This window comes from Uloborus diversus, chromosome 10 (assembly GCF_026930045.1).
Source record: "Uloborus diversus isolate 005 chromosome 10, Udiv.v.3.1, whole genome shotgun sequence".
Lineage (NCBI taxonomy): Eukaryota > Metazoa > Arthropoda > Arachnida > Araneae > Uloboridae > Uloborus > Uloborus diversus.
This window is the reverse complement of record NC_072740.1, coordinates 68,987,646-69,004,407: the sequence shown is the minus strand read 5'-3', so window position 1 is coordinate 69,004,407 and position 16,762 is coordinate 68,987,646. Positions and strand designations below refer to the sequence as shown.

General features: G+C 32.6%; 1 protein-coding gene across 1 annotated transcript in view; it reads right to left on the bottom strand.

Annotated features, from left to right (window-relative positions):
* The window catches only part of LOC129231352 (E-selectin-like), a 92,976-nt gene that overhangs the window by 16,603 nt on the left and 59,611 nt on the right, over nucleotides 1–16,762 (bottom strand). Inside the window, exons 2-6 of the mRNA XM_054865644.1 lie at nucleotides 9,491–9,673; nucleotides 8,324–8,512; nucleotides 4,486–4,575; nucleotides 2,481–2,609; nucleotides 854–1,024 (exon numbers count right to left, since the gene is read on the bottom strand). Of these exons, the coding sequence (XP_054721619.1) occupies nucleotides 854–1,024; nucleotides 2,481–2,609; nucleotides 4,486–4,575; nucleotides 8,324–8,512; nucleotides 9,491–9,673 (762 nt within the window). The remainder of the gene's footprint in view (nucleotides 1–853; nucleotides 1,025–2,480; nucleotides 2,610–4,485; nucleotides 4,576–8,323; nucleotides 8,513–9,490; nucleotides 9,674–16,762) is intronic.

Below are 16,762 nucleotides of genomic sequence, written 5' to 3'. Positions count from 1 at the left end.
CCTTCGTGTTGTCTGTGATAAACTGGCATCTAAGAACACAACAGCTACCATCCAGATATGCTCCTAAATGCGAGTAGTTAAAATGCTCCTGCTTTTGAGTCGGGTATTCTAAATCACTGCTCCAAGGAGTCGTATCCACCTCAATATTTTCCCCACCTTCCCCTACGAGAATGCAAATAAATCGGATTTCTTTTACTAAACACGTAATTTCCTCATTAATTGAGCTTGAAATCATTGGCTAAAAAATTCTCTCTCTTTTCATTTCTTATTGTGAGATTTCCAAATGGAAGTTTTAACTTAATGGTTCATAGGTTTAGTTTGTGTTAGCTCACTGGAAGATGCACAGTCGACTTCCGTTATAATAACTCCGATTGAACTGACAATATGCAATAATAGTCTGTTTATTTCATCTACTAGGGAAATATAGCAATAACAATGATCCACATGGGGTGGGGGGGAGGTGGGGGGTCTATAAGACATGCGACATACAAATTTCTAGCGGTATCTTTCCATAACTAAACTTGGTATTACACGAATTCACATAGTTGTTTGAGTAAGGTCTCCGAATTAGGTTTTTTGCTATTATTTTACTTGATTTGCAATTCAAACCAATAAGGCGCGGACATATTACTGCAGTATTCGACTGACTGAAGGCAACCCTTTAATGATATTGCAATATACACTCCACCTTTTATCATATAATTCTTTTTAGTTGCAATAAATCAGTGTTCATCCGCTTAATGTATTAAAGTGCATTGTATCAGAGGTTTTTATAACGGAAGTTTACTGTAGCAGCTTAAATTTTATCTATATTCTAAATGGATTCGATGAAAAGGAGCTCTATGGTACTTACGTCTACATACTGGTGGTTCTCCTGACCATTGGCCGGAATTTTCACACATTCGGTAATCGCTTCCAACAATTTCATAGCCTCTGATGCATCCGTATTCTACACTATCTCCACTGGAATCAAAAGTAATGGAATAAATATTGCGGCTAGGTCTTCCACAGTCATAGCCAGTATCTGAAATGAAGATACAATGACTTTTTGGGTTTGAAACTCCCGCACTCATAGTTTAATATTTTTACTATATTTGTTGGTATAAAATGGATGTAAAACTTTTAAGCTATTGTATGATTATCCAAAATGAAGTAGTGATCGTAATTTATGATCGGATTATGATGATTAATTTATGATCCGTCACATTCAAGGATTTTTCGATTAGTGCATTGAAAATAGAAGCAACAAGAGCATGAAAATAAATACAGTTCAATTTTTAACACTTAATTGGTTGTACAAAAGTTCATTATTTTCTCAGTATGAACATAAATACGAGATTTAATGTTAAAGAAATTCATTTAATTGTGACAAGTTCAGCCATATCTATGGAGAAGATGCCACCAGTTATGGGGTAAGATGCAACAGCACCATAGTAAATAAAAAATAATACAAACATAACAAAATTAAATGTTAATTATCAATAACTACGAAAACAAAACGAATTAAATTATTTCGTAATTATTTTGTAAAAAATAATAACAGCACAGGTTCGAATAGTAGCCTAAACACTTCACTCACTGCAAATGATCATCATTTCAATCTTCGTGCAATCATTTGTTTCATTCGATGCACTAAATTCAGTCACACTTGGGACCTTTTTAGCATGAAAGTACCCTTTACACCCAGCACAAAAAATGATCATTACTATCCTCATCAAAACTGTCACCACTGGTATCTAGAATAATTTCTTCACTTAAGGATGACAAGTTGGCCCGTTTCTTCTTCTGCTTTGGGAAAGTTTCTTGTTGTTTGTATTGCCTTTACCAGCCTTTTTAAACTTTTCTTGGGCCTTTTCCCGCATAATTACTCTACTCTCTAATTTTAGATCTTCTGGATTTTGCTTTTAAATCGTGGATGGTTTACGTTTTCTGACCTAAGGAATAGGGCTAATTTCATACAATAGTTTGTTCCTGTTTTCTACGATTTGGTAACACCATTTGCCACCAGCATTGCCTTGGACGTAGGGCATTTTTTTTTCTGTTCAGTAAAACTAATAGATGTACCTTGCAACGCTAAAACCCTTTTTCAATGCAAAAGATTATGGTCTGACGCTTTTCAATATTTCTGACGATCGATTTTTTTTTCTAATCTGATGGTCTGTTCTAGACGCAATGAAGGCAGCATGAGGAGATGACTGCGTAAAGGATTCAAACTTGTTGAAGGTACTAGACACAGGATGCAAGGTATCCCTCTATGTTTCTCTTACGCGCTCAAGTAAGTCGCAAAAAACTCATTGGGATCTCCTACTAAAATATTTAGATCCCGGATGTACCGTTGGTATTTGGAGGAATTTAATATTTTTAATGGCATTTTGCTTCTAATGGTGCTTTGAAGTACCGTTTTATCATAAAGGGTTAACTAATCATTGACTGTGATTCGAGCGTGCTTCTCCCGGGCCAGCTATAATTGCGTATCTTACCTTTTTCAACTTGTACTTCAACTTCACACAGTTCAAATAGTCTTTCATTTAGCTGATGATCTTCGATGTGCACTTTTCCGCCTTCGATGCCTTTGCCTTCAGCACATGACAAAACAACCGTTTGCGTACCTGAAATCAAACACCGATAAAAAAATAATAATAATAAGAGCTTTAATTTAAGAATGGAAACGCTTAACTTTGTGTGCATAACTTTCATGTAAAACGCACTAGATAACTTTATAATTCAAACAGAATTTTTCATTCTAATTTTTTAAAATCAGTTACTTCAATTGTATGGTATTTTAAAAGTCATGTTTAAAAACTAGTTAGTAGTAGAGCTTCAAAGCTATTAGGATATTATTCCAAAGATCAAAAAGATTTCAAATTGATTTTATATGGAAACGAACAGAATTCTTAACTAAGCGGATAAAAATAACTATTAAAGTTTCTGGTTATAAAAAGCAATTATGTGTAACAAATAGATCATCCCAAATTTTATAGTTAGCGTCGAGATCGTCATGTCATTGCAATGACTAAAATCTTGTTTCTAATTTTTCCGAAGAGCCTAGGTGTACGTAAATTCTTAATTGCCTGAATAAAACTCCGACTATTGTCGAGGGATAAAATACGAGCATGAACAAAACCCATTGATAAGATATTTACAGGATTTAAAAAGAAAACGAAATTGCAATAGTGTCTCCAAATTTGCCAAAGCTTCAAACAAAATTTGTGACGTATGGACATTTTTAGGAAGTCAAAAGGACCTCCCGTGACCTTTCATGGGGGCGCATTTATACATTATTTTCAGCAGCAGTAATATCAACGCTGCGTGGCAAAGAAAAAAAAATGAAAAAAAAAATACTAAGAAAATGTTTTTGGCACCATTCTTGCTGATTCATATGTAAAGTGACCCCTGAATTTAAATATGACCACCGTTTTCCCCCATCTTCCCCCACTTTTTGGGGTCGCTGCCGAATATTTTTTCAGCTTAAGACAGTTTCATAGACATTATTTTGATTTGAGAAGGAAGGGAGCGTTATGTTAACCACTAACATTCTTCTAAAAGGCTAGAGGGGTGAAACATTTAAAAACATGAACATTTGTAACAAGAATGAAGACTTAGGGGGTTTCCTCCCCCTAAAGTATTTTTTAAATCGTAAAAAGCTTTCATATTTTCCCAGGTTTACTTGTCATTTTTTTTTCTTATTTTCCGGTGTAAAACCAAAGTATCGAAATTCTTAATACAACAAGAGGACTGATAAACAATGGTTGCGGCGCATCCCTAGAAATATAAATAAACATTACTGCTACATTATAAGCATACTCAATTTCATTTTTAATCTTAATTACACCTGTGAATGTAACTTTAATAAATATGAATAATTCGGGAAGTGTCTTTACGAAATATCTGCAATGTTTTTTTTTTTTTTTTTTTTTTTTTTTTTTACAACGTGAAATTGTTTCAGATATGAGGCTCATAGGAGTAAAGTCGATACTCTGGTTTTAGACCAAAAATAAGTTTAAAAAAAAATGTGAAAAAAAAAAAAAACTCAAGGAAAAAAAGAAAGCTTTGATGACATTTTAAATATTTCAGGGGGGAATACCCCCCTTTTTTGTTCAAATTTTTGAACTTTTTACCTCTCTTGCATGCCAAAAGAATGTTTAGGATTATTGTACTCCTTATTGCTCCTAATAAAAATAATGGCTGGGAAACTGTCAAAAACTGAAAAAAATAATGGGGAGACATCCCCAAAGCGTGGCGGGTTATGGGAGAAAACGTAGGTCATACTTGGAGTCAGGGGGTCATTTTACATAAAAAGCAGCAATAATGCTATCATTAGCATTTTCATTTTTGTCCCTTATTTTTTGCCACACAGTGAAGTTGTGCATTTCTATTAAGTGTTACGAACTTCTTGCGATAAAATATTTCTCAGTTATCGATAGATTAGTTGTAATTTTATTAAATTTAAATCGAGAAAAATCCTTCAACAGCTGAAGAACATACCAAATTTTCCACTAAACGATGCACACCTGTGGTACGAGGCAGTTGTTCCTTGAATTCCAATTACGTAAACTGTAAATTTCATGTTTTTATCTAAAAAGTAAAGTTAAATGTAAAATATCAAGGGGAAATATAATAATATATAATGCAAGTAAATCAAAGGTAAAATTTGTGATAAATTTAGTCTTTTATGTGGCATGGTTTCTCAGATGAAACATGGCTCTTATGAGAGGTGAACAAATGATCGTTATATAGGATTGTTGCTGGATATTTTTAATAATAAGAATACAATTTTACATTTTATTTCTCTGTATTTTTTTTCAACTGTTTCATTTTGTACATACAGGTTTCGGCATATCAACTTCTCGGATTTGGAAAAAGCGCTGTGTGAGTGGTGGTAGAGATATGATGGGAGAAGGGGTATCGATGGATAGCAGTATACGTATCATATACAGCAGTAGCAATAGCATGGCGTGGTGATAATCGTTATATGTTCTGAAGGAGTAAATTCACAATGATGTTTTTTTTTTTTTTTTCATTTCTACTCTGCAAGAATTTCGCGTTCGGTTCAGTTTGAACGGCTTGATCCTGTTCCAGATAGGAAAAATTCTTGCTTAAGATCAAAATTTAGAGCCACAGGTTCTGCCTTAAAAATAAAATTGCTTAGCTGACCCCAGCCCGTTACAACGTTGGAAAATGCGGCGCATGTCCGAGCGTCCATCCAGCGCAGCGCCAGGACACCCGAGTGTCCAAGCCAGCGTTAACACGCAGCTGCCCAGAGATTTTCTGATAGGAATGTAAGAAAAATATTGCACAATGATTTTACAACGTGAATAGCGGTGCCAGAAGTGGTATCGGAATAATGGTGGAAGTGGTATCGATTGATGATTGTGTGTGTGTGTGAGGAAGTGGTGTAGGAATAATGGTGGATCTGGTATCGATGGATAAATGTACACGTGCCATACAAAGTAGTAGCAGTGGCATAGCGCGGGGAACATCGTCATATGTTGTGGAGGAGTAATTCACAATGGAGGTTTTTTGATTACTACTCAGTTGGTTCCAATTTGGTCGGCTTGATCCTGTTCCAGAAAATGTCTTGTTGGGTATCAAAATTTAGAGTCACAGATTTTGCCCTAGAAACGAAATCACCTGGCCAACCTCAGACCGTTAAAACGATGGAAAATATGGCTCATGTCAGAGCGTTCATCCAGGAGTCTCCAAAGCGTTTAACATTTAAATACGCAGCTGTTCAGAGATTTTCTAAGAGAAATATAAGAAAAATGTTGTACAGCGTAATTTCACAATGTAAATAGTGGTGTCGGAATAATGGTGGAAGTGACTCCGATGGATAAAAAGGTATACCTGCAATAGGTTATTGCCCTCTTTTTTGTAAACTACTCACCTAACATATTTTACGAGGTATGTTTTAGTTATAAGGTCTTCATTTTTTTTCTGTGCTGTGAGAGTAAGTAGAAAAATCCTGATGCTTGTAAATCTTCAGAAAATATTTCATTGGGCTGTCGGTATATGGTCGATTTGGAGCGGTAACTTACAGCTCACAACCTAAACTTTTAATTTAACTTTACGAGTTGAGCCACACCGTGCTTACCGACTCTCGCTAGTGTGCCAAATTAGTTTAAAATGCCAGTGTGAAGGTAATCTCAGCTTCTCAACTTCAAAGGACATGTGGTTATGTCTTTCATAGCTAAAAAAAAATGCAACAGTATTTTACCATTTATTAAATTTAAGATAAAGGGGTTTAATCGGAAACCAATTTAATTTAAAGGGTTTAATCGGAAACCAATTCAAAAAACGTATAATATTTCAAGAAAAAAGTTTGTTTTAGATGTACAAATATTTTATTGTAATTCAGATATTTAAATCCCCTCTTTTATATTTATCAATACATTATTCTTAAAGTATGTTTAAAAAAGGCTTTCACTCGGCCGAAAATCAAAGAAACCACAATTTTTCCTCCACTATGAGGATTTACAAATTTACAGTTGAGAAAATAATGCTTGTTCTTAAATGTAAACCACGGTAATACCGTACATTAATTACCTATTCGAAAAAATGCATCCCATTTTTAGTTTTTGAAACAGTAGCATGTGAATCATCTTAAAGTACCTGTAAACTTGCATAGATTCCAAATTTTCAAATGCACTTTTACTTAATGTGTAGGGACGCGACATTTAGTGCAATACATGAATCATCCTATGAATGGCAGACGCTTTGTGTCTCACTAAATTCTCTATTAATCAAATTTCTTTAATGAAGTTCCCATCTTAGAGAATGAATCATTAAATCAACAAGTTCTATGGTTACACCCAAGCAAACGTACATGCCAAACCTATTTCTGGATACGCTAAAATAAAGAACGCTCCATTCTAAAACGGGTTCATCAAAAGGTTCACTGGTGCTTGAAACAGAGACACATCAGTAAAAAGTTTAATCTCGTGCACTTCAATTTAATTGGTTGTAAATGTTTAAAAACACATACATTTGCAAAAAAAAAAAAAGAAAAAATGTATTATTATAATGAGTTTCTGAACAATCAAAATCATATGTAGTCTGAAGAATCAAGAGCTTTTCAGAGGTTTTAAGGAGAGCCTTGTTTCCCTTTTACATATCATTTTATGCGCGAAATGCTACTTAAAGTTAATTAGTATATTTTCAAAAAGTTAAAATAAATTGGATCATAATAATCTTGTTTAACATCATTCTGATCACACAGAATAAACGCTGAATATTTTCTCAATTAATTTTAGAAAGAATATTTTAATTAACTGTTTTACTTTAAACTGTCTTGAAGTTTTTAAAATAAATCTCTAAATTATCTACGAGATCATTAAAACCTTCAAATGAAATGATATGTGGCATAAATACAAAAACGACTTATTCTTTAATATACAGCGTGTCCCCGTTTAACCTAAAAAAACTCTATTTTTACAAATGTAAGTCCTAGATGCATACCTCCAGTTCCAAAAATGGTCAAAGTGAGATGCGGAACTAAGATATGAAGACTTTGAAGCGAAAACAAAATTTAGTGAAAATATACTAAATCTAACTTTTTATATGGTTTCCAAGTCCTTCACATTGCAAATAGATATCTCCATTATAAAATAATACAACACAAAAAAATGAAACATTTGTGAATAAAACTGAAAGAAAATTTCGACTTCAAAATTAGTAGGGACAGTGCAGAAGATAAGATTGGAACCTATCGCCTTTTCAGAAGAATTACTTGCTGTTGAAGTAATAAAAAGCAAAACACTTATATTTTTCATTGCTATTGAAACAAAAATACAAATGGTATGGGATATTTAAAAACACATTACAAAATCTCATACAATTTGAAAGAAAACTCTATGCACACATGTAACTTCAAACCCTTGTTAGTCGCTACATTTCCCCTCATAAAATGTATATGACTGTTAATATTTCGGTGAATATTGGTGGTACTAATGTCAAATATTTTGTGTTTGAATTGTTTTTTCATGTTTGTGATTTCCTTAAATGCAATGTAGGAGAATTAGGGAAAATGTAAAAAGTTACAATTCATATTTTTTCATTATTTCTTTTTCCGCTTCAAACTTTTAATACCTTAATTTTGTACATTATGTTGAACCTTTTTGCAATTGAAAATATGCATGTAGAACTAACAGTTATGAAAACAGAGGTTTTTGCCGAGTAAACGGAGACACGTTGTATATTGCTTAATCTTGATATCTTTCTTAGATTATATGACACTTTAAACGTGCCTGATTGATTTCTCTGACCCTCTTTTTATGTATTTTTTATTAACAATACTTTTGAAATTTATCCACCAATATTTACATACCTGGAGAAGGAACAGTAACTGCAACAGACAGCACCTTGTATTCTGCACCAAGATCTATTCTCCACCATCGAGGGTTTTTTTGCTTCAAGTAGGTGCAAGTGTTTTTGTCTCTGTCTATGGCTAATTCTGCTGAATGACCAAGCACAGCTGGAGTCGATGAAGCAAAACCAAGAGTGGTCATACTGTCATCTAAAAGTGGGGGAAAATACCACTGTCAATCCACCTGGAAGGTATCATGCCGTCTCTGATGTGTTTGTAATAATAATTAGCATGAAGAGCATGTAAGGTACAGTTTAATAGCAAGCTTTTTTATGAAATACATTAAAAATATAACTTTTAAAACTTTATAAATGTACTTTTCTGTAATTTAAATACATTTTTACAATTTTAAACAAAACATATGCTAATTTTACTTTCAAAGAGAAATAATTTATATATGCAGCAATTTATTGGAAATGTAACATCAGTCACAAAATCTTTGTATCATCAGAGACGGGTATTAAATAATTTTTATACTTTCAATTTTTAAGATTTGCCAATCAAACAAAGTGTATCATCAGGTCGAAAATCTCTATTTTAAGGGGAAGAAATCTGTTCAGATTTTTCGTTATTAGTTTGAAGAGAATTTCAAATTATATACAAGTCACTTTTCTCAATGTCTCTTCTGCGTAACATCAGTCACATTTTTTTATTCTCCTTAATTCCATACAAAAGAAAAAAAAATCCTCAAGTCTGAAAACAAGTGTGGGGCAGTGATGTACCATATCATGAAATTTTTAGATCAATTTCAGAAGATACAAAATTTAATTTAAAGACAGTGCAGAATTTATAAGTTAAAAATACAGTCACATTTTAACGGCAGTCACCGTGGAATGACCCATATAGTAGTTATGGTTAACTGCGCAGACTGACTGAAAACTGACGAAAAGTAATATTTTCTACAAACTTTTTTTTTAACGAGAATTGAAATTACTTGTACGAATTGTTCAATAAAAAGGGATGCCAAAAGACCTCAAAGCATTTTTGTTCATTGAAAATTAGGATGTATCCCAAATATCAGTTCCACTGTTGCGTTGAAAACTATAAAATAAATTAGCTAGTTTTATTTCGAGAATGTAATTGAATTACGATTAATTAAGGAGATCTAATTGTTTTTTGAGAACTTACCACAAATAGGAACTTCGTCCGTCCACGAGCCATCCTTTGTACATTTGCGAATGTGAGAGCCGAGAAGTATATATCCTACTCTACAAGAGTAACTTACAATATCACCTTCATAGTATGCAGCTTCATCTGGCTTAACATATCCATAAGCAGGCGTGCCAGGAAATCCACATATAGGATCAGATCCTGAAAAAAAAATCGTACGTAAGTTATAAAGAGTACATTTTATTAAATTTATCTACTTTTCATTTTTGTATTTGGACAGTTAACTAAAACATGTGGCAACTTAATTAATACAATACCTTACGAAGCAGAAAATTGAATCATAACACCATAGTGTATTCAGAGAAATTGACAGCAGAAGTAAACAAAGATCGTGGCTATTTGGCTTCAACATTTGCCACTTTTATGAGTTACTCATTGGATTAGTGATTCTGCTCATAAACATTTGTCTGATTGGCGTTGCTTTCAGTCATCCCAGCGCCAAGTCGGCAATGGTATTGTCAAATGTCACGTTGCATTGTTACTTCCACTATCACTTTTCGCTGAATACACTATAGATCAAATGAATCAGTTTTTATCTTCTTTGAAAAGAAAATTGTTTTCTTAATAGTATTAATCAAAAGTATTGAGTCGTGATTATGTTGCTTAAGGGAGCAATACCATAACAGATGTCTTATTTACGTGGCTTATAGCTCAACAGTCACGTTGCATGTCCGTAACTACTCCATTTAAACAAAACACTTAACATGTGGGAAAACTTCTGCCTAACCTATCGGTTCTTCGGCTGTATTTTACTTAATATACAGCTAATAAGTTCTTAGAAACATTATTAAAAGTTATAGATAAGGTATGCTCTTAATTTGCAAGATTTGTAAATTTGTTATTCAGCAATTGTCTGAAATATTTTTTCACTATTTTGTGCAACAAAGTTTGAAAGTGAAATTAACTAACACATAAGGTACTATTACATTGACTAAAAGCCGGGTCATAGGCCTCCTAGTGCACCCTCTCACCAACCATTTCCCTATGTAGGGAAGAATGGATTGATGTGGGATCAGTTCTGTAGGAATGAACCTACCCACTTTTAGGTGGGTTTATTATTGGTTTTTTAATCGCACCCTTAATAGTGACAACAAGCAGGAATTTAACTTAAGCGTTGTAAAAGTTAAATTTTCCGAGGGGAAGAATACAATAAAACAACAGTTCTTATTCTTTCATTGTAAAAGTGAAGCATTTGTGCGAAGCATAAAGATAGGCACTTAATCGTATTCCTTCGCTTTATTGACCTCCAAGATTAAAACGACAGAGGTGCCTATGAAGGGGGTTCCATGGCGATGACGCAGTTTGCATCATTGAAATTTTTAGGGAGGGGAGAAATTTGAGAGGATTTTTGCAGGGCCTTAGGATTTTCGATCGCATTTTGGGGGAGCGAAATCGCCCTTTGAGGGATGGACAGCCCTGAAATGATGCGTACTCGAAAAGATCTAACGAAGTTTCTGGCCAATTTTCAACACAAATAGTAACTACCGTACACTGTAGTTTCGATGATATTTCAGTTTAATAATTATTAAAGAAAGGCATTTCAAGACTCGATCTTATTACTAGTTAGTATGTTTAATCATGTTCTAATAAGCATTAAAAATGCTAATACCTTTTTTACTTTAGCGAAAAGCACTGACATATACCATTGAAATACTTCAACCTAATCTGCCCTGCGGCAGTGTTTATATATATATATATATATATATATATATATATATATATATATATATATATATATATATATATATATATATATATATATATATATATATATATATATATATATATATATCCCCTTCCTTTCATCAACGCTTTCGTAGACTATCTTTTTGTACAAGTTATTTTGAAATTCTGAATTTATTTTTTGTTGGCTCACTTTTCCTTTTTTGATATAAAAAGCGCTTATTTTCTAAAATACATCTCTGTTGCGGCAATGATTAGCTTAACACTTAATTTTAATTTTATTTTTTCTAAAAAACTATTTTTGATTTATCCTAGATAGACGTTTCGGTCAAAGCACAAACTTAAGCTAGTCTCCGAATTGTGTGACTATGTTGCACTTTTTTCGAGAAGTACGTTTATTGTTTAAGATCCAATGCACTTAAAATGACCATGCTACTTCGGCCGACCATTTTAAGAAGAGGTAGAAAATACTTAGCTAACAGGCGGTATACTGCTACCGCTACAAGCATAACATAATAAAAATATAATGGGATTTTTACACAGCTATTTACAAATGGATAGTGGGATTCATGGATGAAATAACAGCACATTTTTCTGAAAACAATAATTCATTCCAAAAATAATCATGGAATTAATTTAAATATATTTTTTACATGACTGTCTTGAGAAATTATTTCTAACAGTTGATATTTTTTATTCATCAAACATTAGAAATATAAAACTAACAATATGTATTTGAGATTCTAATAAATAAGTAATTTCAGTGCATGAATTTAATGAACATATTTAATGTTAATTTGGTTCAAGTTAATTAGAAGTTTCATATGGCCTATTTGTATTCGTTCTAATTTTTATATTTTTAATATTGTGATAAAATTGATTTTTTTTCCTGAAAATTTCCTTTAAAGGATATGATTTGCTTTTATTTTCTACACTCGGAATTTAACGAATAATTTTCTTTAAAAAAATCACATGTTTTTTCTCCAGTAATAAAAAGTATATTAAAGAACACTTTCAGATTCCATTTTAAAATTTTTAATAGTTTACCACTTTTGAAATGAAGTTCAATTTCAAAAAAAAAAAAAGAATAGTGGCATCATGTTACAAAAAATCTTCACGCATCTCATCCCAATGTTCAAAATTTTCAATGTTACTTTACAGAAGTTGAACAAACAGTTTTCAAAATATTTATTTCTCAAAATAAATAAACAACAAACTTAAGTATATATTTTATTTATTTACTTATTATTTATTCAAAGTATTGCACATACAGAAAAAATCCAATTACATTGGCAAAAATTATATGAAAATAGCAATTAAAACAAACTATACATTTAAAATATTGAAACATACAGACTTAAAATTGTAAAGTCACATATTAAAAATATCTAAATCACGACAATGAATGTTAAAAAGTTTGTTAAATGTAAAAAGACAAAAATTATTAACATAGTTAAGCCTGGTTAAAAAATTTCTAAAACAAGAACTATTCCTAGGAGTCCTATTTTTGACAGCAAGTTGAATCGAATTTACAATATCAGAGCAGTCGATTATATTATTTAGTACCTTATAGAATAAAAGAAGACACAAAAGTTCACGGCGTGATTTAAGATTAAGAACATTATAAATATTACAAAAATAAGAGTAAAAATAAGTCAAAAATCGTGGTTATCAGTTCTGTAACACAAGTAATAAACAAAGTAGTATGATAGCTAAGAAGTTTTTTTTTTATGTATGACTAATTTACAGTGCTGGCTTTTTTTTAAATTTCGTTCAAGAGATTTCTTAATAAAAAAAAAAAGACCTGAGCTCAGGAATTGCAATGAATTGTTGTTTAGGAACTGTCCCAGGTGACTCAACGCTGCATAAACAAAATCTGGAAAACGGCCAGTTCTTAACAGGCGTTTGAATTTGTTTTTAAAAAGCATAGAAAATGCAATACATTTTAGGAAACAGAGCGACTTGAAGTAAAAAACTGCTAACAATGGTTTAAAAAAAACTGCTTGACTATCTGAAGCTTGTTTTGTTTGTTTGTTTTTCCTCTATTTTATATGTTTTTGCACAACTAAAATAAATGATGATTTTACATGCGGGAATGTATTTTGAAATGATTACATTCACATAAAAATGGGCATCAAAACCGTTCGAAAATTCATTCTTAATCTAATAGAAAACCAGAAAAAAAAAAACTTCCATGTTCTGACGATTTTTTTTACATATTTAATTTTTTTAGATAGAAGGGATTTGAGCAACTCCAATGATTGTATTGCAAAAGAGCGAGGAATAGTCCTAACACGTAAATGAAAAAGGCAACTAAAATTAAATCCAAAATTGACTCTTCCTAAATAAATACGCAGCTAAAAATTAAGAAGCATTCAGTAAAATAAACAATCTATGCATTTTTCGGTCGATGAAATTGATTCGATAAAATCGACATGATTATTTTACAGAAACAAACCAAAAATTGACAAAAGGCTTGCCACATTGATCAATATTCTCTATTATGTGCCTCTAATAAGATGAGGCCTGCCCTTGACAATGTTTTCTTCTTGTTGGGGGTAATAACAGGGGTAATTGGAGCTGAGTTGAGCTCTACTTTCGTAGTAGTTTTACAAAAGTATTTCAACTCGAATTGGAGTCAGCAACACGTCCCTTTTTCACTGAACTCCGAAAAGAGTAAAAATATTGTCAAGGTCGTGTCTCAACTTATCAGAGTCACACTATAGAACGAAGAGAATTAAGCGAACATGAAATGAACCAGTGAAAAGGACAAAACTCTGACTGGTTTCGTAAAAAAAGAAAAAAAAATCATTAACCTTATTATAATGTTAAAAGAAAAAAATCAGTTAAAAAAGTCCTATAGAGCAATATAAAACTTATATACATATATTATTGAATTTATATATTATATAATATTAAACCGCGCTTTTTTTATGCAGCTGTATAAAAAATCCCACAGTGCATATAAAAATAAATCATGCTGTACTATTTAATGATAAATATAAAACACTTATACTGCGATTTAATGTAGTTTATTTTTTAAAAATAGTTTTAAGCGTTTAGCAGAGTTGATGTTTTATTTTCGCCGCTACTGCAAGAAAATCTAATTTGCAGTATGGCGTATAAACTTCACAAAACATACGTATGAGATGAAAATGATGCTCCCAATTTCCCTGTACGCATATTTTCTCAATGATGTGTTTTAATTTATTCATTTATTTAATATTTTTTTGTTGGTACTTCATCAAACTTCATAAGGAGTGTGTTAGAGCGCGATTGCTTCAAATGGGTCGTCTAGTTTTCCATATTTTAAAAGCAATTGTAACATTCACCATACGTAATTAAATTATTTAAAATAGAGGAAAGGAGGGCACGTGTGAACATTAGGGTGGATCGAAAAAAACGAAATTTTGAATCTTAATTTGGAATACCTGCCAAAAGCTGTGCATGTGTAAGTACAACACACATGTAAAATATTACCAAGTTTGAACAACTCTTTGAGGGTCCTACCAAGGCTTGAATTTCCTCAAAAATAGGAAAAAAAGTCAATTTTCAAAAATTTTTATGAAAATACTAGTGTTTAAAATTTTTGTTACAATACGGTTAAAATGCTTCCTTTGAACACTCTTTTCATGTTTCTTCCCAATTATTTACAGTCTTTGCACCATTAAGTTCGCACATAAGCCGTTAAGTTTCCCAAAATTAACCAAAAACTGACTTTTTTAAAGCTTTTTTGCACATTGCAATATTTCTTCTTTTAAAGTCCAGTTTTCGTTTTTACAACGCCTGAACAGAATGCAGTTTTAAACGGAAGTGAAGTTAAACTTTATTACATTAACAGCCCAGCATCCACTAAAAAGTAATGGCTGCATTTCGAGTTCCATTCTACCTTTTCCATCTGCCGAGCCACATGTATTAAGCATGAATGTATTATTCATTTTACATTAGAAGTAAACTATCAAGATGATTTAGTTGTATTAACTAAAAAAACATAGAGAGAAGTGCATTGGTTACAAAGAATGTATATTTACTCACACACATTCGCTCTGACACATAATCATCAAAATTTCATAAAATGAGGGACTTGAAAAGTATCAGTTAGTTAAAGTCACGTAAAATAGTTCGTCACATCCATTCAAGAAACCTCTTTGAAATCATTTTTTGATTCAAATGACTACTTCGAGGTTTGAATTTTGCTGAAATAAAGTCATCTCTTGCCGATTGACTAATCACAAACAAAGAAGCTTCTGTCATCATATTAGCACAGCGTTCCACCACCTGCATGCGACAGGGGAACTAAACGAACGCAAAATCGGCGTTGGTGTTTTCAATCTCTTGTTGAATATTTTAATTAGATATGCCAGCTAAAATAGGAGAGGGGTGGCAGTTATTGCACATTCTTGCCGGTTGAGAACATCATAGTAGTTTGATGCATTAAAGTTAATCTTTGAATTACAGAATTCTCTCATTTCTTAATGAACATAAGCCTTAAAAATCTTCGCAAAGTGCTGATGCTTCGCTGATGTACTTTTGTTCATCAGTGATCACTGTTAAGAGAATTTTTTCCGGGTGGCAAAAATAGGCATTTCGTTGAATGACAGGACCAATAATTTTTTCAAATTTTCACTTACGTAATGAGACGCTGTAACAATACTGTTGAGGAACAGCAAAGTTTTGTTTCAATTCCAGAAGAAGAAAAATTTGCAACGGCTATACTCCCGTCAACAGAGCCATCAACATCTTTTGGTGTTGATGTCTCTTCAAAAGTGGAACAAATAAGGCTTTCTCTGCCAACGCTATCAAGAGTGTGCTATCGTGTGTCAGTACGGTATTTCTGATAGATGTGCGATGTACTGCAGCAATTGCTTCAGAAACATTACAGGATTTCGGTACTGTGTCAAATAATTATCACACTAAAGTCGTTGATAGGAATAAAATTCGAAGACAGCGACAGAAATGCCCCAGGTATCACAGACGAAGTAAGTGCTTCTCTTCAAAATGTGCAAACTAGAAGTGAAAGGACTTGAAAAGTAAATTTTTCGATAGCCGAAAAGACAAAACTATGACAAAAAGAAATGGTTGGAGACAGATACCATAGAAGAACCATAAGCGAGGAGTCCATGGTTGAAAAATCCAATTCTCTTTGTTTGGGTCATGGTGACGCCGACTTCTGGAACGGGAAAACATGTCGCGACAGCAATGTGATTTTTGAGCTGAAAATTCGTTTAAGCCTTAAGGATCTTTTAGTTTTTGGCTGTGATGGCACGGCCGCGAATACCAGAAAAAAAGAAAGGTGCAATTGCGGCCATAGATAATAAAATTGAACATCCTGTCCCATGGTTAATCTGCGAACTGCATGCGAGCAGCCTTTGCGTCACCTGTTCACATTACTTGATTTGAAACTGCTGGTCCATGTGAATTTTCGCAGGACCAATAAGTAAATTGCTAGACAGGTGCGACAATTTACCATTGGTCCAGTTTGAAGCAATTACGCTCCTTGTCGTAGGTGCTGGGCACTTAATGTAATGAACTATAATATTATTTTTA